We start from the raw sequence: 24,100 nt of genomic DNA on the forward strand, positions 1-24,100 counted from the left end.
ACATCATGGCTCGTGCTATGAAAAGGGGCACACTTGCGCAAATCTAAACATGTAATTCATTAACTCACAATGATGTTTTGAAAATACAATGATGATATCTGATGAAACGCACACAGAGTATTCCTGACTGTCGCCAATAGTGACTAGATTTAAAATCAGCAATTTTTTTCACACATTTGCGACCATTTTAGATATGTACTCATCATATAAAAAGAGCAGCCTGGACATTCTGCTAAACCTCTCCTGTTGTGTTCCATGGAAGAATGAAAGTAATTTGGGTTTGAAACGACATGAGGGCGAGTAAATGATGACAATTTTCATTTAATGGGAACTATTCCTTAAAAGCTGAATGAGGTATGCTCAAAGACGTTCAATTGTAGTATTTATATCACCTCCTCAGACTGCACCAGCAGAGTCAGAAACTAAGCTAATTTCAAAGTGAGCAGTGGATCAGTGTTTAGTCTGTTGGCAATCCAGCTAAGAAAAGCAGGCGTGTTTGCGCTCACCTCTGCTCTTGAGCTGCAATATGCACAGAGTCCATTATCAGACGCAGAGCTTCAGAAATCTGCTTGGCTCTCATCGTGTGCTGCTCGAACTTTGTCTTCACCGCTGACTGCGAGATGCATTCCTGTAAGCATCCACATTTATGATAGTCAGACAAACACACTCACACACCTGAACCACTGAATTACTCAAACCCAACATCACACTCACTTCAAAGCGTCTTTCAAAGTTCTGAAACTCAAACATTCTCGCTTGAAAACCTTCAGCCAAAGCACCACCTGAAAATCCAAAAAGAATCAAAGAAGGGATCATATCACGACAAATAGGATTTATCTTGCTCTTTTGAAATAAAGTTTGATGTACTATGCAGACCCTAGTGTTCACAATGCAAAGCTCCCTGCCTAGTCAAACCAGTTAATTTATGACAAAATGATGCAAAAATGTCTTGTTCAGAAATCATCATGATATTGACCGAATGTATGACATGTTGATGTAATGTGAGTACCTGCTTCAGGCATGCCCTGGGCTTTTTGGACACGTGCTTGCAGAACTTCTTTAGCAGAGACGAAGAAGATCCGGTCACTGGCCTGAGCACGGTCTACCACCCGCAGCTCATCCACTAAGAAACTAGAGCAGCGATCCATGTGCTGCCGCCTCACCTAACAAACACACAACACACACAATCTAAGACGTGCAAAAACCCAGAATAACTTGCTTAATGTGTAGCCATCCTCATTCCTCTGGTTTAAATGGAAGTCTATGGGGCAAGGCATTCCCGAAGGGAATGTTTTGTTAAAGAGCTTATATTATTTCTTCCGTAACATGTTATTTAATGTGTCAAAAGTGTTAGAAAAGGTGTCTAAATCACCTTTTTAGAGGTGGGACTACTTCAGTTCAATTCATCTGTACAGTGCTGCACAATACATGTTGTTCCAAAGCAGTTTTAGGCAAATAAACTTCAGGGCTGGCTATGCATTACCAATGTAATTATCCTGAGGTTTTTTTTTTTCAGTATGAATAGGCTCTTTGTGTTTTTCTTGCGTGTATTATGCGAAAGTGGCTTTGCATAATCATGACAGGAGTTGAAAGATTAGATACTTTGCACAGACAAGGTTAGCATGTGATTTGATCACTTTAGTCCCATGTAACAAGTACAATATTTAAATCTTGTGTATATCCTTTTGAAGTAGTGTTAATTTTAACTCAATTGTAAGTACATTACTGTAAACATGGTTTTTCCTCTTTGCCAACTGAGGGACAAGTCGAAACTATTTTCTGTGTTATTTGATGGCATTACACAGATGCTATCTATAGAGCTTAACTTGTATCGACCCCAGAACATTCCTTTAACCCTTGTTTGTGTTGTGTTCGTTTTGCTAACACCTGTTGTGTCAAAAATGGCCGGCCCACTAAGACTGTTAATAAATCTCTCATATTGCATATACAGTATTATCCCTATATATTGCATTAGATTTTTTTCAGTAATTATGACAGGTTTTGTACTTTTTTTTAAATGAATTTTTTATTAATATAAGGATTCATTGAACTGAGCTCATACTGGGCTAGTGGGGGACACTCCCAACAGAAAAAAATAAATAAACATTATTATAATTATGTAATAAATGAAAAACCACTTGCTTGATCTAAACAAAATAGGTCTCATTATAAAGCTTAGAATCTGGACTTCACAATGCATTTTGCTGATCCTACCAATTCTTAATTTATTTATTTTTTTATCAAAATTGTTGAGTTGGTAAAAACATAAAAAGATGAGATAGTGTTATATATCATTGGAAAGGTCTCAATTTATAGAATGCAATGAGCAAATCTGTGTCCCTCAGAGGCCAAACTGCAGTGAGTATTAGTGTATGAAGTTCCCAATGACACACATAAATATAAAAAACAGGAGTGTCTTTGTGTCACGTTTTTTTCCTTATTACTTCCTTAAAACATAAATATGACATGTCTAAGTTATTATATCCCAAGTGGCAGAACTCATGTACTACTGTGCAGATGTGTAGGTGTTTTATATATATATATACGTATATACACACACCTTTATACTAGGGCTGCACAATTAATCGAAAAACCAATCGCGGTTACGATTACGGCTGCAACGATTATGTAATCGTGAAAACTGACGATTACAGCGTTCAATTTAAGTCTGCTCCTGTTGCATCAATGGTTTCTATTTACAACGTGTTTTTGCAGCGGTTGAGTATTCTAACCAATCACTAACATGTCCGTTGAGCAATGAAACGGCAATGACCAATCAGAGCTGCTTAAATTAATCCTCCGTCCTATCAGTAATGACAACTGATCCTAATGCGCAAGTTTTAAACCATCTGAATGCCCAGATGCTTGCTTTATGTTCTAGTTCTGTTCACGTGGCACACGAAAATTAATACTGAAGAAACATCACCTGACACTTGAAAAGAAGCTGTAGAACAAACGCGAAAAGCACTTTCATTGCATATTGCACCACTTGCTTTGAACGTAGATGTTAAATACACTTCAAATGAGCAACACGACAAAACTAAAACGATCCCGTTCTAATCAAGGCACAGACGTGGTGTAAATAACTGATTTATTATGCTGATTAGACAGCTTTGTTTTTAATTAAAGCATTCGCGAGAGTGCAGAACTTTGTGCGGAGCATCGTTGAGCTTGCGTGGAAATGCAGGTCTCAAACAGTGTAAACCTGCAGTGAGTGACAGCAGTCACTGTAATGGGAGAGTTTGTCGCATTGCTCGATTTGTGTACAATTGATTAAAAATGTAATAACAGTTTTGTTTTGTCATGTTAATAAGTAGGCCAATGTGAATTTGATTTGTACAAAAATAGCAATAAAGTAATTCAGCTTAACTGTTCTAAGTTTGTTTTGGAGGTGCAGCCAACATAAAGAATATGGCATGAATAGCATATTTCAGGAATCACCATCATTTTTATCACGTCTGCTCTAATAAGACCCATTTGCCACGCAGCTCGTATTGGTAGATTTAACATTTTCACGAATCGCACAAACTCCAATCGCAAATGACTGTTTTTAATTTCCAAAGTACAACCACTGAGGCCAAAAATGATCTAACGATGATCTTACATGAACAAGATCACCATTGAAGATCTAACGGGATGAATGGTCCCGTCTCGCCAACAAAGGGCTTACTGAACGCAGTAAGTAACTTGGTCAATTTAAATAAGTTAATAAGTTTCAATATTGAATATGTCATATTATTTACTGTACGTGGACTAAAAATGTAAGCAGTAATTTAGCAATAATTTAATTTATTCTATATGATAGATATCCATTTAAAATAATTTTGATTTGCCTTACCTTAACAAACATTATTTCAATATAAAATACAAAATAATGCTTAAAAGATGCTTAAAAGAAACTGGAGCGCAGCTCATATCCACCATTGAAATCAGCTACTCTGAAGAACCACACGGTTGCTTACTTTGTGACGTCACGGTAATTTAATATTTTAATCGACATTAATAATCGCGATTACAATATCAAGGGCAATAATCGACAATTATGATTTTTGCTATAATCGTGCAGCCCTACTTTATACCCTATATCAGCAGGACTGCTTGGGTGGGGGGGTCGGGGTGGGGGGAGGCTGCTGTTTCCCTGTTTGTATATGTACTCTGTAGGGTGGGTGGGCAGGTCTGTTTTGTTCTTAAATGCCCTACTGTTTTGTTTGCAACTACAACTGTATTACTATGCCATCTACCGTAATAAAAACAACTGGTCAAAAAAAATAAAAATAATATGACTTAGACAATGTCATTTCGTAACTTACAGCAGACTATCGATTCAAATGAGCCCAAACACAACATAAGTAGATCTTGAAATATTCCTCAAAGAGAGTACACAGAAAGACAGCGTACAAAAGGGAGCTCAACACACGTTGTTTGTGTGTGTGTGTGTGTGTGCACATGTCCGAGGACTTTGTGAGTGCAAACACACATCAACATATGTGCTCATCTAAATGATTTGGATGGCCCTGCTCTCCTAATATTTCTGTATTTTGTAGTCAAATCCATTCATTTCCAATGGCGAGTCACTTTAGACCGGGAACACCACAGGTGTAACAACGTGAAATAAAACCAATACAATTATATGAAAATTATCAACAAAAAAAAAAAACAAAAAAAAAATGCATGTTCAGTTGACCTGAGTGAACACAGTCATGGAAATGTATTCCAACTGGAAGAAATAAACTATGATTTTCAGAAGAAAAAAAGAAGTTTTGACTGGAACACAATATAAGGGTTAAACTAATAAGCATCTGCTTTTTAAGTTCAACTTGCAAAAACATACTAATGGTGGTCTAATAGTTTAAACACAGATCAGGGTCATGTGTCACAGAGGATGCATGTAGTTTGTTGTGTCATGTGAGCCTGACCTCTTCCATGTACTCAGGCTCATTGGCCGAGGCGTCCCAGCGATTGTTAAGGATGAAGATATTGGGGCTGGAGAGGCGCTCGTTCACTTTGTGGAAGAATGATTTTTCCTTAAGGAGGGCAGAGGAGAGGTGGGGTGGAGAATCATAGTTCAGTCATGAGGTTACATAATAATGCTTGATGAGTAATATTTAGGGTTGCAGTGACAATTTTAAGAAAAATCAATCAATACATTTGCTTCGCAAGCTTTGATTATTTAAGAAATAATGTGCAGTTTATCTACATGTCCATTATTCTGTAATATTCCCATGTAAGTAATATATTCAAGAAATAAGCGACACGTGTCGAGTAAACGCTAACATTTTTATTAGCTTTTTCCACAAACTAAAGTTCAAATAAAACTCACTGTTTGCATTAAAGTGGACTCCGAGTTGGCCACCAGCACAAAGACGTCGGCATCAAGGCAAAATTTGTCGATCCAGCTGTCCAACTCAGTTGTTACATCGATGCCAGGGCTTAAAATTAAGATTTTATAGAATTTTAGAAATAAACTCATATGACTTATGATGCTATCCATCTATCCATCCATCAGTTACATATCTCAAGTAATGCTCAAAGCATGCAGTATGAATATAAACAGCTCAATTAAAAATTAATATGTACAAATAAACAAATTAAAAAATTCTGCAGTTAAATATGTATAAGTCTGATAGTTACAAATATTTAAACAAAGATAGGAAAAGTGCTGGAAATGATGTTAAAGGACATCAAATATTCCTGACAGTGCGGTCAATATGGCTCAGGCCTCAGAACCAGACAAGGTGCGAGTGTATGTATGTTTGTGTGCGTGTGTGTGTGTGTGTGTGTGTGTGTACCTGTCTACAAGCACGAGGTCATCTCGCAGCAATGCACACTTTGCTTTTGGCCACATGACACACACCAGACTGCCTGCGTCCAGATCCTCATCCTGATGTAAGGCATGAGCCAACTGATTTACCGTCTGCCAACAAACACACACACACACACAGCAGCATTAATCTTTCTTATTGAAGCTTAGCATTTCTGCATCATTTTAATCTATTATAATCATGTTGCACAAACAAATACACAAACAACCCACAATCTATCATCATCACTATGAGACAAATCTGAGATTAAAGGAGTCATTTTTCATGAATATATATAATTATTTTGAATTTGCTGATATGATTGCCCGTTGTGAATAGGTCCATGGGACCTATGAAAAGTGAAAGTGAAAGTGGAGATTTATAATAAAAAGGACTTGTTTGTTTTGATCTGTTTCTCACCCACACCTATCATATCACTCCTGAAGACATGGATTAAACCACTGGAGTCGTATGGATTACTTTTTTGATGCCTTTACATGCTTTTTGGACCTTCAAAGTTTCGGTCCATTCACTTGCATTGTATGGACCTACAGAGCTGAGATATTCTTCTAAAAAACTTAGAGAAAGTCATATACATCTGGGATGGCATGAGGGTGAGTAAATGATGAGAACATTTTCATTTTTGGGTGAACTATCCCTTTAATGTGTAATGATTATCATTGTTTTCATGTTATTGGGTGTGTGACTGGTCAGTGAATTTTGCTGTAACAAATTAATTAGTGGAAGTGACATCATCTTCCTGTCAATGTTTTTCCTCTACATCATACAAGCCCAAGCTTATTCGAATTTAGAATAAGACAAAAATAACTCCACAGAAATAAAGCAAACAAAAGCCACTATACTCGTTTGGCTTATGAACCCAATAATAAGTATGGCTTATCATAAATCACCTGTGGATGCAGGGAAACACACATTAGATAGTAAAGGATCAAAAACAATAACCCTAAGATGAGGTACAGGGAAACGGGAGACCTTTGGCTCACTCTTGGGATGAGTGCATTTGTTTATGTCATTAGAGCGTGTACATGCTAGCAGGCAGGATGGAAATGGCCTCTTTCAGACAGAGAGAGAGAGATGCTGGGAAAAGCATCAAGAGCTGCTGTGTCCCACATCCTGAACCTATCAGCCAGCTGCTCGGCTCACATTATCTGTGGGCTATATTTAGATGTTGACGAGTGTCCTGTGTGAATGCAAGTCATCATAATGCAGTAAGGACTCAAGAGAAATCCCAGATATCAGAACATGACCACTGGGCATTTACACGATGCTTACCAACTATTCTATCAAATACTGAGAGACAACAGTGATAAATCATTCAAAGAGAGTGATAATCAGGATTTATATCTGAGTAGCAACACTTGGGATGTTTGATTCATTTCTTCAAATCAGTTCTTTTGAATTGTCAGTTTCAATGAATTGGCTAAAAAACATAACTTATAACTCAGAAATGTTCACAGAAGTCCCATATGTGACTTTTTTATTTCAGTAAAAATACATGAAAGTAAATACTGCTGTTCATTATCATTTCATTAAAAACAGTATGGAAAACAGGCCTTGCTCTAAACACGCCTAGATTTTTACTGTATTTTACTTAATGCATTAAGTATTTTGAATCTACTTGACGACAATGGCTTGGCTGAAATTATGGTTCCTCTGATTGGAAAATAAAATAATAATAATAATAATAATAATAATAATAATAATAATAATAAAAATCACCCTTTTAACCCATTTTGGAGAAAATAAATAGAAAAGAGAGAAACAGATGGGTCATTGACAAATAAGGCTGTCTGAGGTGATAAAAAATGAGAAATGTTTTAAAAATGTAGTTTAAAACACGTGTTCAGTTTGTATAAATGTAATTGTGTCCATGTTGGTTACATCAATTTTTTAAAGCATTAATAGCATTTTCTGCAATCAAGAATATGTAATGACTTTAAAAATGTCGTGGTCTAACCATCAAGGTTAAAGTATTAAAATACTTTCCTTGTAACTTTCCGTGTACACAACTTAATCATTAATTTAAAAACTACATTTTCAAACATATTAACAAGTATCAAGACGTTTAGTCAGGATTACTCCATTTGACCTGAACATAAAGCATTAATGTTGCTTGTCATAAAAATGTTAAAATATCTGATATAAAAAAAGTCATAAGTTTCTATAGGGGTCTTATCTGGTTTATGGGGTTACACCACCTGACTTTGATTTGGTGGGCAAAAGTTTTTCAAATATTAATAATGTTTCAAAACTACATTTTTCACAGCTTTTTTTTTTTATTAAAAAAAAAAAAAAAAAAAGATTATTCCAACTACTATGCCAACTTTGAATATTTTTTTAAATAAAAAATAAATAAAATAAACATACTTGCACCACTAATTAAAGCCCCAGAAAAATATAAAAATGATTTTGAACTCAAAAACTGAAAACATCACAGAAGAGGTGTATTCAAGAAATGTTTTGGGTGAATTAAATAGATCCAGACCAAACAAAAATGGCATCACTGTTTATTAGGGATGCTCCGATCAGGATTTTTACAGCCGATATGATCACCAATCTTCTTGTCACTTAATCGGCTGTTACCGATCTCGATCATTTCACCTTTTATCAAGATCTCTGTCATAACTGGCTATATGTAAGCTTTCTGAACACTGTCACTATTAATGGAATTTTCCTCTTCCAAGTAATATCACTTTGCCTAGTTTTTGCTAACAAAAAAAAAAAGTTACGTTTAAAAGGCTTATTAAGAAAGCTTTTTTGTAAGACATTTAAAAAGTATAGACTAAAGTACATTCTCTATATTAAGACAGACAGCCCTATAAAAATGAAGCTTAAGGCAGGTGCACACTGTACGATTTATAATAGTCCTTTACGATTGTTGCTTGACAGACTGTACAATATGAACGCATTGATGTCGCCATAGCACACTGTGCGACATTATGTCAGACTGCACGATATACATCGTAGCCGACTGTGGTCCCAATCGTCCCGATCAGTGAACGTGACTCACGTTACGGGAGTGTTGCGGAATCGAAGCGAAACGGCGAAATCTGCCCTCCACGGAGGAGCATTTTTTTTTCTCTCTCTGAAAGTCAGGACATCAGCATTTCCATTGCTCCAATACCACTCCATCACGAGCATAGGCTAACATTTACAAGAAAGATGGATTTTGTCAAATAAGCCTATAATAAGACAGCTTGATCACAAATACAGAAAATTACAGATGTTGAGAATGAACGTGAGTGCGGGAGGTAGCCGACAGTAATAATGAGCTACCACAAGCAAATATTCATTGTGGAAATAAAAAGACTTGTGGCCCGAAAAATTACAAACTTCTCCATTCACACTGGAGAAAACAAAAAAGGTGGGTTATAGTATGTCTTTCTCCTCTTTTAGATTAGTAACCTATAGGCCACGCAAAATTTTGAAAATTCATAAAGGCTAATAATATATCACGCTTGCAAATCCCCTATGGATGATGCACAAACATGACATAGATTTCTATAACTGTATCCAACTGTATTTGCTGATTTGGATTAAAACGTCCCATAAATACTTACCAGTATAAATTGTTCAATCTTTCTATTTTATTTTATTTAATTTATTTATTTATAAATAAAATTGGAGTGGTGTGAATCTTAACTAAAGAAGATTACAGACGTTTAAAGTAAATTTATTAAAAGTAAAATATTAATTAAAATAACGTTGTAAAGAAAATGCATGATAAATGTAAGGAAAAAAAAACGAGAAAATGCAATCATTTATTTATATTCATTTTGTAGCCTAAGCTCTGTCTTTATTTAATTCAGAGAATAATGCTTTCATATTGTTGACGTGTTACACTTTTCTCCAAGTATTTTCTGTTTATTTATTTAAAACTTTTTATATAAAATGAAAAGAAGGAAAAACATTGAAAGTGCTTGAGTAGAGTGATAACTGGGCACAAATGTTGCTATGGTGGTGCAAACGCGGAGCAGGTTTCTTTCCAAGTGAATTAGGGTGTGAGAGAGGAGCGGAATATTTCATCTGGCTGTCGTAATAGAAGTTACACTATACGGCTGCGATGCTAAATTTCAGACACTACCCAAACTTTGTCGGAGGCTGAAGATCATCGCAAAGGCTATTAATCGGCCGTCTGTGAACATGTCACACTGAACGTTGTAAGATTGCCGATTTTGCCCTGCGACGAGAAAAATCTTTTAGGATTCCTGAAAATTGTCTCAGACGGCAGAATCGTGGCCAAAATCGTACAGTGTGCACAGGGCTTTAGTGTCAAACTGAAGACAAACTGATGACCCATAGGTGCAAATAAACTTAATGTAACATTTTTAGTTATTGATTCATTGTCATCCTATCATATAATTATTATTTTTTTATTTTTGCATTATATTTAATATTATATTATGGTAGGGCTATCTTAATATTGTATAAAGAATTATTATATTTATAAATTCCTTCCCTGCCTTTTCATTGAGTTGGATGATTGTATTAATAGTTGATTTTTCACTTGTTGCTGCTTGAACTGAGGGGAACGCGCTCTCTCTCTTGAGGGAAAGAGATGAAAAGAGCGCATGTTTCTGGACTCGACGGGTGCTACTATTGTTAATGCCGTTTAATCGGGAGATATATAATAAAGATGTTTGAATTACACCACATCTTGTATCTCGCGTTATTATTGAGATGTCTATGACCGGCGGAGAATGAGAAGCTGCTGCCATGAACAATAAGGACCGTTACACAGCTCGTGCTGTTTTCCCTTTGCCTTGTCGCGGGTGAAACGCCACATTAACAGTACACAAATTTTTCATATTCGTCATACCTCTCCCACTGCATTGTTCCTAACTACTGAATCAAGTTTGTTGTCTTACAACACTATGCCATTATTCCCCACACTCTGTGATGTCATGACAGTGCTGCTGAAGTCTTAAAGGAGCCACTTTAAGGTTTATATGATCAGCCAAATTACCGATCATAGGACATCAATATCGGCCAATACCGATCGGTGGCCGATCAATAGTAGCATCCTTATTATTGTAAAAATGTATTACAAGTATTGAGATGTATATTCTTTTAGCAATATCACCCATCCCCACAGAGAGCATAAACAGTGAATCTTAGAAACAGATAAGTGTTAAGCAATGTTTAATGAACGTTAGCTGGCTGCTGAAGTTATGCTTTATCTACTGTTGTGCAAATGTACAATAATACCTTTCTCTGTTTTTCACAAAATACAACATATATAGATGATCTATAAATGTCATGCTCCTGTCGTTAGCCACAACTACAAAAGTTTAGAAGGCTTAAAACTTTTAAACATTTGTCTTAGTCTTTTCTTGTTCTGTCTCTCTTCTTTTCAGAAGAACTGGCAAGTACACTGACATTAAAAAAAGCATGTGCATTCCCAGCATTCCTCTACAGCAGACAATGCGCTCTTGAATGTATGGTGAAAATGTGCCATCAGCCCCGTAATATGTCACTGCAGAGGAAAGGTCATGAGACAAGTCTTGAATGGCAGAAACATGCAACCTTGTGACAGCTGATAAGAAAGAATCCCTGACTCATGTGGGCGTAATTATAGAGCAGAGCTCACAGTCAATCAAGATCCACAGACATTCATTTAGTGTGTCTTTACAGCAGCACAGCATTCATATAATTGCTTTCATCAAACATTGTTCTGTGTAGGGATGCACCGATCCGATACCTGGATCGGTATCGGCTCCGATACTGAAGCTTTTAGACGGATCGGGTATCGGTCCGACGGGCCCGATCCAAATCCGATACTGTGTGTTAGTTACGTTCGTTACTGTCAAGCTCCAAAAATGACATAAAAGAACCATAAAAACACCATTAAAGCAGTTCATATGACTCGTGCATTTTATTCAAAGCCACTTGAAGATGTGCGATAGCTCTGTGAATCAAAAAAGGCTGTGTTTAATAAGTAAATATATAGTATGCACAGCGCATTAGTGAATGGTGCTGCTCTGTTGACACTAAGTCATGCACAGGCTGTGATGCACTCGCGGCTATTTTTAGCCTTCACAGCGGTGCGCAATATTTGAACGCTACTCAAGAACAGCATCTCAGATGTAGATGCTCTATTGTTCAGTTCACTTACAATATGCATTTAGAATGGCACCGGAGGTGCATTTTACCAGAATTTGAATAAGAAGCGAATTAAACTACTGTGAACTTGCCTACAAACAGACACATACAGGACTTCCTGGAGAGTTTAGAATGTCAAAATAAAAGCATGAGGGTTTAAATATAAAAGTCAATAATAATAATAATAATAACTATTTATTATTATTATTATTATTATTATTGTCATCATTAGTATTTGTTTACAATTTCTAACAATATTTAAGTTGAATGGGTTCCAATAAATAACTGTGTGAATGAAAAGTGGACTGATGTCTTACAACTAAATTGAACAAAAAAGAGATCTGAATCCTTTAATGTCCAGATGCATGTTGTATCATTTAAAAAAAAAAAAAAAAAACACTGGTTTCTTTTCTACTGAAGACTTGAAGACTGGAATTACTGATAATTTTGCTGCTACATTATCCAGTATACTAGTTAATAATAAAGTGTTTCTTAATAAGCTATACATTTATATTGAAATAATGTGTAGTTAGAGGTTTGTGTTTCTTTACATATTAAAGAGTACTCCCAATTAGTTCCACACAATAATGTAAGGATATTCTAAATTGATTATGCAAAAAAAAAAAAAAACTACCCTGGTATCGGCAGATTTCCGATATCGGAAGAGAAAAAGTGGTATCGGTGCATCCCTAGTTCTGTGCATTTGATTGCATTAGATGACAAAACAAAAATTCCTAGACATTCATGTTAGATCAGTGACTATTTTGGTTTTAAATTATCGTAATTGGTCGATATTGGATATTTATGGACTTACAAACTGTTTCTGTATAATCAAGATGAGATAAATCTTTGCTATCATCTAGTGCTATCCCTTTAAGAGTGCATGTCTGAATGACTTGCTGTGTGCATGTAACAATAACGGAGCTATGTATTCATTTACTGCAGCAGTGCAGTGCATAAAATCATGCAGATACGGGTCAAGAGCTTCAGTTAATCTTCACATCAACCATCAGAATGGGGAAAAAATGTGATCTCAGTGATTTGGAGCGTGGCATGATTGTTGGTGCCAGATGGGCTGGTTTGAGTATTTCTGTAACTGCTGATCTCGTAGGATTTCACACAACAGTCTCAAGAATTTACTCAGAATGGTGCCAAAAACAAAAAAAAACATCCAGTGAGTGGCAGTTCTGTGGATGGAAACACCTTGTTGATGAGAGAGGTCAACAGAGAATGGACAGACTGGTTCGAACTGACAAAGTCTACGGTAACTCGGATAACCACTCTTTACAATCGTGCTGAGAAGAATATCATCTCGGAATGCTATTCGGAGATGCGGGTTGGCGCTGTTTTGGCAGCACGAGGGGGACCTACACAAATTAGTCAGGTGGTTTTTATGTTGCGGCTGATCGGTGTGTGTAATTATATATATATATATATATATATATACACACACATACACACACACACACACACACACGCACGCACACGCACGCACGCACACGCACGCACGCACACGCACGCACGCAAAAAATATGTCCGAAGATAAATATTTTTTTACGTATCTTATGTTTTTAATACAGCTCTGATAATAATAGCCTAATAGGCATTATAATGTCAAATTAATGTTTACGTTTTGAAACATTACCTAATTAAATGTATACTTACATTTTGGATATTGAGCAGCTCGTGATTTCCAGACACGCGTATAACTGGGGTTTAACAAAGTTAATTACGTCTCATTCGCCACTTCATCTCTAAAGGCAAATTAATGAGAGAAAATGTATTTGTTTTTTTACAGTGGGAATAAAACTAGCGCTCTGTCCCTTTACGAGAGCACATGCATGTGAAACAGTCTACACTGCACAGAGAGAGATGATGAGACATATGCATGGAGAGACATGGATTTTCAGTCCTATAGAAAAAAACTGTTGATTTCTTGTGTTCCAATGTGTGGATTACTAATTTTCAAAAACATGTAAAATCGAAAAATGTGAACACGGAATGTGCGGGGATACTTAGTGTTGCACAAGATGTTAAATCCTATTACGAAATTCATTAAGTGGGTTTTTTCCTGCTATTTTCTACACATTGGTAATAGCTGCTGCTAAGACACTTGGAAAAGAGCGAGGACAGTGCTAGGAGACTACGCTCAGTGTCTGCATGTTCTTGTGCATGCACACGACTGTGCCTTGGCATGCGAGATAAATATACTCGAGCTCGCTCCTCGGTTGGAAGACTTCGTTTGCTCCGTGTAATTTTTGTGCTCTCTCGCTTGTTGTTTGCTTGCACTAATGTTATAAATGCAGCACTGGCCCGATCGGGCAAGTGACAGTTCTAGCAACTGGCCCGAATCTCTCTCACACTGGCCCCGGGCCATCTGGCAGTCCTTATTGTTGAGCCCTGACACACACACACACACACACACACACACACACACACACATATATACAGCTGAAGTCAGAAGTTTACATACACTTAAGTTGAAGTCATTAAAACTCTTTTTTAACAACTCCACAGATTTAATATTAGTAAACTATAGTTTTGGCAAGTCGTTTAGGACATCTACTCTGTGCATGACACAAGTCATTTTTCCAACAATTGTTTACAGACAGATTGTTTCACTTTTAATTGACTATATCACAATTCCAGTGGGTCTGAAGTTTACATACACTAAGTTAACTGTGCCTTTAAGCAGCTTGGAAAATTCCAGAAAAATTATGTCAAGCCTTCAGGCAATTGGCCAATTAGCTTCTGATAGGCTAACTGAGTCAATTGGAGGTATGCATGTGGATGTATTTTAAGGCCTACCTTCAAACTCAGTGCCTCTTTGCTGGACATCATGGGAAAATCAAAAGAAATCAGCAAAGAAATCAGAAAAAACATTGTGGACCTTCACAAGTCTGGTTCACCCTTGGGAGCAATTTCCAAATGCATGAAGGTACCACGTTCATCTGTACAAACAATAATAAGCAAGTATAAACACCATGGGACCATGCAGCCATCATACTGCTCAGTAAGGAGACGTATTCTGTCTCCTAGAGATGATGTAGTTTGGTGCAAAAAGTGCAAATCATTCCCAGAACAACAGCAAAGGACCTGAATATGTTGGAGGAAACAGGTAGACAAGTATCTATATCCACATTAAAACTAGTCCTATATCGACATAACCTGAAAGGCTGCTCAGCAAGGAAGAAGCCACTGCTTCAAAACCACCATAAATTCAGACTACAGTTTGCAAGTGCACATGGGGACAAAGATCTTATTTTTTGGAGAAAAGTCTTCTAGTCTGATGAAACACAAATTGAACTGTTTGGCCATAATAACCATTGTTATGTTTGGAGAAAAAAGTGCGAGGCTTGCAAGCTGAAGAACACCATCCCAACTGTGAAGCATGGGGGTGGCAGCATCATGTTGTCGGGGTGATTTGCTGCAGGAGGGACTTGTGCACTTCACAAAATAGATGGGATGATGAGGAAGGAAAATTATGTGGATATATTGAAGCAAAATCTCAAGACATCAGCCAGGAAGTTAAAGCTCGGTTGCAAATGGGTCTTCCAAAAGGACAATGACCCCAAGCATATCTCCAAAGTTGTGGCAAAATGGCTTAAGGACAACAAAGTCAAGGTATTGGAATGGTCATCACAAAGCCCTGACCTCAATCTGATAGAAAATTTGTGGGCAGATCTGAAAAAGCATGTGCGAGCAAGGAAACCTACAAACCTGACTCCATTACACCAGTTCTGTCTGGAGGAAAGTGCCAAAATTCCAGCAACTTATTGTGAGGAGCTTGTGGAAGGCTACCCAAAAAGTTTGACCAAAGTTAAACAATTTAAAGGCAATGCTACCAAATACTAACAAAGTGTGTGTAAACTTCTGACCCACTGGGAATGTGATGAAAGAAATAAAAGCTGAAATAAATAATTCTCTCTACTAATATTTGGATGCTTAGGAGTCCTGGCTGGAGTCACTCAGCACACCCTGCATTTGAACTCGCAACTCCAGGGGTGGTAGTCAGCATCAATACTCGCTGAGCTACCCAGGCCCCCCGACATTTCACATTCTTAAAATAAAGTAGTGATCTTAACTGACCTAAGACAGGGAATGTTTTCTATGATTAAATGTCAGGAACTGTGGAAAAACTGAGTTTAAAATGTATTTGGCTAAGGTGTATGTAAACCTCTGACTTCAACTGTATATAAACACACACTGATGAGCCAAAACATAATGACCACCTGCCTAATATGCTGTTGGTCCTCCACGTGTCGTCAAAACAGCGCCAACCTGCCAAGGCATGGACTCTACAAGACCCCTGAAGGTGTCCTGTGGTATCTGGCACCAAGACATTAGCAGCAGATCCTTCAAGTCCTGTAAGTTGCAAGGTGGAGCCGTCGTGAATCAGACTTTTTGGTCCAGCACATCCCACAGACGCTCAATCGGATTGAGATCTGGGGAATTTAGAGGCCAGGGCAACACCTTGAACTCTTCATCATGTTCCTCAAACCATTCCCGAGCAATGTGTGCAGTGTGACAGGGCGCATTATCCGAATGAAAGAGGCCACTGCCATAAGGGAATACCATTGCCATGAAGTGGTGTACCTGGTTTGCAACGATGTTTAGGTAGGTGGCACGTGTCAAATTTACATCCACATGAATGGCCGGACCTAGGGTTTCCCAGCAGAACATTGCCCAGAGCATCAAACTCCCTCCACTGGCTTGTCATCCCACAGTGCATCTTGGTGCCATCACTTGCCCAGGTAAACGGCGCACACGTACACGGCCGTCCACGTGATGTAAATGAAAATGGGACTCATCGGACCAGGCGACCTTCTTCCTCTGCTCCAAGGTCCAGTTCCGACGCTCTCGTGCCCATTGTAGGCACTTTTGACGGTGTACAGGGGTCGTCATGGGCACTCTGACCCCATACGCAGCAGGGTGCGATGCACTGTGTTGTAACACATTCCTCCCATAACCATCATTAAAATTTTGTGAGACTTGTGCCACAGTAGGCCTTCTCGTTCTGTTGGTTCAGACCAGACTGGATAGCCTTCGTTGCCCTCGCGCATTGATGAGCCTTGGCCGTCCAACACACTGTCGCTGGTTTGTGATTTGTCCATCCTCGGACCATTGTCAGTACGTACTCACCACTGCTAAACAGGAGCACCCCACAAGCCTTACCATTTCAGAGATGCTCTGACCTAGTCATCTGGCCATAATTTGGCCCTTGTCAAAGTCACTCAGGTCTTTACTCCTGCCCATTTCTCCTGCATTCAACACATTGACTACGAGAACTGATTGTTCGCTTACCATCTAATCTACCCAGACCTTGACATGTGGCCTTGTTAGGAAATGATCAACATTATTCACTTCACCTGTGAGTGGTCATACTGTTTTGGCTCATCTGTGTACACTGTATATTATAACACTGTTGCAGATCTCAGTCTGTGAAACATGGGTGTTGTCATATCTGAAGACTCTGCATGAGTAATAAGCTTTCATCTGTCAACATTATATTTAATTTAATCACATGGACACAATTCAGGTTGGCAATAGTTTCCTGTGTTTTCTGAGGTCTTTAAGAACACACATAATTAGTTATACAGGGTGACTTCCTCACATGTCACACTAAGGAGCTTTCAAAGCCTCCTTAACACCTGCATTGAGCAAAGCTCATTCATTGTTGCTATAGAAAGATGTGTTGTGTTACGCAAGGGGCATTTTCCAATCCCAATCCTAAAGCATAGAACTGATCTGACTCAACATTTCAGACACACCTAATGAGTCAAACCAGAGAGTGCTGGTCTCAGAATCACTGAGGAATAACTCTAGCTTTGTTCACACTGCACAAAAATCTGATTTGTTTTTCCAATCAGATCGTTAGAAATGACTGTTTGCAGATTTCGTATGTTTGTTCAGACAGTGTGTTAACATCCAGTGCATCAACAATGGTTGCCATTGTAATGACTTTAGTATCAGCACAACACCAAGAGAGTTTCTTCTAAAACAACTGACAATCATAAGATGGAAAACCGTTGACTTGTTTACTCATTCACTACATAGTGAATGTCACATAGTTTGCTCAACAAGGAAAGATTGAACAAAAATTTCTAAACAATATTGTGCAATTTATATGATGTTACATATGTGTTGCATAACGAATGACAAAAAAAAAAAAAAAAAATCTTGAAATCAGATCTGACTGTTCTGATGTCTTAACAGATCTGACGCATATCAAAAAATCTGATTTCAAACCACATATGGATATGGCTTGGATTCACAAATATTGGATTTCATGTGGTTTTCGCTGTTCGGACAACAAACAACTAAACTTATTTGAGTCAGATACCACCCCGCCCCCACCCATAAAATCTTTTTTTTTTTTCTGCCTGTATCATAAATAAGACGACAGAGATCTTTTACTTTAACACTCTTTCTTTCATCCGATCCTTCGGTGAGCAGAAAAGCCTCGTTGCCATCGGTGCCTTCCACCCGCAGGAAGCAGTTAGTGGTGTGTCCGATTCCAGATGGCAGGACTTTGTCCCAGAGCATGGCATTAATGACGGAGCTCTTCCCATTACTGGTCCTGTAAATACAGGAGGTACGACTGATTGATACTCTGAAAATGGCACAAACTCTGGGTAAATGCTTTGACTGCAATTTACACTGTACCTGCCAAAGAAGACCACCTTCATGTGTCTGCGGGACAGGACCTCCCCGATGCCTGCCACTTTGGACAGGTAACCCCGTACCTCCGCCACCTGCTCATCCGTAGTAACAGGATCCAGTTCTTCATTGCTGTAGGTTTCTATCACAGAAAATGGACTGCTTTAACTACACTTGATTTTAAAAGTACCACTAAAGCAACTTTTATGTAATGTCTATTTAATGATTTACTGCCGCAATGTCATGTCTTTGAATTATCTTCATTTAAGGGATTTTCTCAGCAAATATAAATATATGTGTTTAATTAAATTAATATGTTTGGCATTTCATGTAATTAATTTGATTAACATGTTTAACCTACTGACAGCCCTTGCAAATATTTAGCAACATTTGAACTGGGAAGACCCTACTGCTCAAAGAAAGTACAAATAGAACCCAGATCTGAATCCAGATCAGCTTGAACTAATTAGCAAACTTCTGCTATTTTGACATCCAATAAACTATAATACCAAAATCTTTCAAGGAAAAAGCTTGTTGGGCATATGAGCTATGTGTTATCTGAAGAAAACCTGTGGCGTTCAGAGAATAGCGCCTTATCTGCATGCAATGCTGACAAAACCATGCTTTTCCTGAGCCTTCAGCTGTCTCTGTCTGTTATGTAACCTGTCTCTGCTACCTGCTGTGTGTGAGTCAAAATCAACCAGGTTTCCCTTATCAGCTAGACAGTGTGCTTTAAGATCTTGAGTCAAGGAGTAAAAGCAACGGTCAGTGAATGAATGGGAGTAGATACCTTCCAGAAAGGCTGAGCTCTCTTTTATGTACGCGCCCAGCTGTTCAAAGATGCCATTGATCTTCTTCTTGGCAGTGACAAAGTGTTTGAGTGGAGAGGCGTTCACCTCGGCCATGAGTCGCTTGTCCTTCTTACCGATCACGCTAGTGTTGGGTCGTGGGAAAACCAGAGACATTTCACTGCAAACACAGAGAGAAGAGATCAATTAGAGAATGGCTCAACAATAAGGAAATAATGTGTAAGAAAAAAAATGTGTATTGAAATGTTTCATTTACAACAAATAATTTATCATGTTTTTCATTTGCAAAAGAGCCCACCCCTGAGTCTTCTCTATACTGTTGTACATGAAACTGGTGTTGAGCGGGTAGAATTCAATGAAGCTGTCAGCTGAGGACATACGAGGTGTCTATTTCTCAAACTAGAGACTCTGATGTACTTATCCTCTTGTTTAGTTGTACATCTGGCCTTCCACATCTCTTTCTGTCCTTGTTGTCAGTTGTCCTTTGTCTTTGAAGACTGTAGTGTACACTTTTGTATGAAATCTTCAGTTTTTTTGGCAATTTCAAGCATTGAATAGACTTCATTCCTCAAAACAATGATTGACTGATGAGTTTCTAGAGAAAGCTGTTTCTTTTTTTGCCATTTTTGACCTAATATTGACCTTAAGACATGCCAGTCTATTGCATACTGTGGCAACTCAGAAACAAACTCAAAGACAATGTTAAGCTTCATTTAATGAATTAAATAGCTTTCAGCTGTGTTTGATATAATGGCAAGTGATTTTCTAGTTCCAAATTAGCAATTTAGCATGATTACTCAAGGATAAGGTGTTGGAGTGATGGCTGCTGGAAATGGGGTCTGTCTAGATTTGATAAAAAATGACTTTTTTTCAAATAGTGATGGTGCTGTTTTTACATCAGTAATGTCCTGACTATACTTTGTGATCAGTTGAATGCCACTTTGGTGAATTAAAGTACCAATTTCCTTACGAAACAGCTAAATCTGTACATTATTCCAAACTTTTGGCTGCCAGTGTGTGTGTGTGTGTGTGTGTGTGTGTGTGTGTGTGTGTGTGTGTGTGTGTGTGTGTATATATATATATATATATATATATATATATATATATATATACACACACACACACACACACACACACACACACACACACACACACACACACACACACACACACACACACTGGCAGCCAAAAGTTTGTTAAGTTACACACATACAGTGTATATAAAAATCAAGCTTTTGACACTTAGGACAATTGAGGGACTTGTACACAACTATTACACAAGGTGCAAACATTCACCGATGCTCAAGAAGACAACACACTACTATATGCATACTATACTTTATGTAAATATCTATAATGTAGATTCTGAAGAGCAGTACTAAAAAAAAAAAACTTTTATCTGTTATATTTGTATATATTATGAAAGGGTAATGTTCAAAATATATGAAAATTTACGAGACAAAATGGAATGCAAACTTATCTTCTCAACTATATATACTTATAGTTGTTAACCCTTCGATGAATGGGTTATTAGCTGTCTTCCTTTTCTTCGGCTTTCTATCTCGTTTCTGAACAGCAATCTAAATCGAGAAAATCTGTGATTTGGCGACTAAAAACAGCCATCTGGCTCCTTAATGTTTCAGTTTAGGAGCCATTGGCTCCTAAGTCATTTTTTTAGTCTGGAGCCCTGTGGCACCAACACCACCAACTCCAACCTGCAATTTGTGAGGTGGAGCCGTGGTGGATTGAAATTGTTGATCGATCGGATTGAGATCTGGGGAATTTGGAGGCCACCTTGAACTATTCATCATGTTCCTCAAACCATTACCGATCAATGTGTGCAGTGTGTCAGGGCGCATTATCCTGCTAAAAGAAGCCACTGCCATCAGGGAATACCATTATTATGAAGGGGTGTATGTGGTCTGCAATAATCTTTAGGTAGGTTGTACGTGTCAAAGTAACATCCACATGAATGCCAGAACCCAAGGTTTCCCAGCAGAACATTGCCCAGAGCATCACACTGCCTCCGCCGGCCTGCCTTCTTCCCATAGACTGAAATGCTCAAACCAGTCCAAATCACATTTTTCCCAATTCTGATGGTTGATGTGAACATTAACTGAAGCTCCTGACCTGTATCTGCCCGATTTTATGCACTGCAGCCACACAATTGGCTGATTAGATAATCGCATGGATAATTGTTGGTGCCAGATGGGCTGGTTTGAGTATTTCTGTAACTGCTGATCTCCTGGGATTTTCACACACAACAGTCTCAAGAATTTACTCCGAATGGTGCCCAAAAAACAAAAAAAAACAACAAAACAAACAAAAAAAAAACATCCAGTAAGCGGCAGTTCTGCAGATGGAAACGCCTTGTTGATGAGAGAGGTCAACAGAGAATGGCCAGACTGGTTCAAACTGACAAAGTCTACGGTAACTCAGATAACTACTCTGTACAATTGTGGTGAGAAGAAAATCATCTCAGAATGCTATTTTGAGATGCAGGTTGGTGCTTGTTTGGAGGCTCGAGGGGGACCTACACAATATTAGGCAGGTGGTATTAATGTTTTGGCTGATCAGTGTATACACACATTTACATATATACACTATCTTGCTTTAGAAGTGACTGATATTAAGACTTGCGGTTCCGTAAGTGAGACACTTAATTCAGTAAGCGCTCTGACTGATTCAGTGAGTTCATTCAGTTAAGTATTCATCAGACTGATTCAATACTGATAACTTGTAGGTTGATGAGTCATTTGGACTGATTCATTAAAAAAAACGGATCATAAGAGCCCTTTGTTCATGAACTGGACTGTGCTGTATGTTTGTTTTCAAGGGTAACCAAGTTCAAACACAATGCAACAGAAAGACGTGTTGTTTTACCATTGTTTCGCAGTATGCACTCTTTTAATGTCATCATATTCAAACTTCAAGCTCACAACTCGGTTAAAATATCATTTCTTTTGCCGTGGCACCGGAGATTCAGTAGCGACGGAGCACAGCCCAGGAAACACTGTTGTTGGGTTTTGCTGGATCAGTGTGTTAACCATACTGGTGTGTGTTGGGGAAGTGTGAAAATGACAGTTATGTTTCCCAACAGACAACTTTACAATGTTTGAAGTGTTGGCATTTGTAGTGGCAGTGTGAACAACATTTAAGGACAGCTTCTCTGTAATGTGCTGTTACAATCAGATAAAACAAAATAATTTAGCACAATCAGTCTCCCTGTTCTGAAATATCTAATCACAAACTAGGGGATTGACTAGTCGTAAAATATGGGCGTTTAAACAGGTAAAACAAAGGGATTATATACCCACAAGACACTGCTGCAAATAAACACAGAAAAAACAAAACAGAAAAGCTCTGAAACCTCTTTCACAAACTCTGAGCTCTGGACTGAAAACATTCTTCAGCTACTGTATGTTGTTGTTTTCTAATTGCATTGCTCAGAGCTATTGTCTAAGTCCCATTTGTTGATGGGAAATGCTGTGTCACCCAAAATAGGAGAGAATCAACAACACCCAATGCACAAGCCGTTCTAATTGTGCTTACTACAGTTTCCAGATGAGTTTGCTTGACAGCCCATCCAGAAGAATTTGGTAGTTTAAATGAGCTGTATGCAATGCATTTTCAATGCAGGAATTGAAAAATGGACCATTTGTATCTTACGCTCTTTTGAGCATTAACTACATCCTTGTAGAATGTCAGGCATATTTCTGGTTCTATGAGTTGACATGATGACCTGCTCTTACTGGACTCTGACTTTTAACATTATTGAAATTCATTAAAACAATAAACTAATAAGTCTGTATAAACAGCTTTTGAAAAAATCTGTTTTGTTAAATATAAACTTCTCTCATATCTCATTTTGTAACCGGCTGCTAAGGGCATTAAATCCAATATTATTTTTATTTATTATTTAACAGTTACTGTAAAGATAATCTCAGAATAGCCAAATATCAGCCTATGAATTAGCTGTCCGATTATTATTGGTTGATGACTATTCAAGACTATTCCCTTTAGGTTTTCTGAACACCAAGTCAGTGTTTAATACTGTTTAGTGTAAGGATAGCGAGTTGGCACCTTTATGGGTGCATTACAAAGCAAGTTTCTCTACAGTCATGAATGCAGGAAGTGGACAGTTAACCTTAATTACCAATTAATCTAATTTGGAATATTTTAAATGCACACACTGATTCTGAAATGCATTGATTTAAGCAAATTACAGAACTATTAGCCTGCATATTATTTGAGGATGTACAGAGATCAAGAAAGCTGATGCAGCACTAAAACTCAGCTGCTCTTGTTAGACAGACCAGTTCAATATTGCTGGAATGATTAAATGAAACCAAATACTAAACAAACAAATAAAATGATGAAGTTCTTGAGATGCACATTACTTCCTCAAATCAAGCCAGGTGCGGACATTAATCTATGACCAATATGTGACCTCAGCCGTACACTATTAACATTCACCACGGCTAATGCCAGAGATCTGAACAACTGAGCGGTGTCATATTAAAGAGTCTGGACAGGCAGTTGGCAAATACGTGCAAAATGGTGCGTTCATGTTCTCAGGGAAGTCACCTTCAATGCACAGACTAAGAGGACAAAGACAACGTCAATAGAGTCCAGCTGTCTGCACTCACATGGTAACCAGGCCTCAAAGGTGGATTTAACCTGAAATCTATTAGTGAGTCCATCCAT

General features: G+C 38.0%; 1 protein-coding gene across 2 annotated transcripts in view; it reads right to left on the reverse strand.

Annotated features, from left to right (window-relative positions):
- The window catches only part of LOC127414472 (mitofusin-2-like), a 45,551-nt gene that overhangs the window by 15,312 nt on the left and 6,139 nt on the right, over positions 1 to 24,100 (reverse strand). For both annotated transcript variants that reach the window (XM_051652513.1, XM_051652514.1), the window contains exons 2-10: positions 19,375 to 19,553; positions 18,591 to 18,726; positions 18,342 to 18,504; positions 5,790 to 5,914; positions 5,321 to 5,429; positions 4,917 to 5,024; positions 1,010 to 1,163; positions 715 to 782; positions 507 to 628 (exon numbers count right to left, since the gene is read on the reverse strand). In XM_051652513.1, the coding sequence (XP_051508473.1) occupies positions 507 to 628; positions 715 to 782; positions 1,010 to 1,163; positions 4,917 to 5,024; positions 5,321 to 5,429; positions 5,790 to 5,914; positions 18,342 to 18,504; positions 18,591 to 18,726; positions 19,375 to 19,549 (1,160 nt within the window). In that variant the 5' untranslated portion in view covers positions 19,550 to 19,553. The remainder of the gene's footprint in view (positions 1 to 506; positions 629 to 714; positions 783 to 1,009; positions 1,164 to 4,916; positions 5,025 to 5,320; positions 5,430 to 5,789; positions 5,915 to 18,341; positions 18,505 to 18,590; positions 18,727 to 19,374; positions 19,554 to 24,100) is intronic.

Source organism: Myxocyprinus asiaticus, chromosome 24 (assembly GCF_019703515.2).
Source record: "Myxocyprinus asiaticus isolate MX2 ecotype Aquarium Trade chromosome 24, UBuf_Myxa_2, whole genome shotgun sequence".
Lineage (NCBI taxonomy): Eukaryota > Metazoa > Chordata > Actinopteri > Cypriniformes > Catostomidae > Myxocyprinus > Myxocyprinus asiaticus.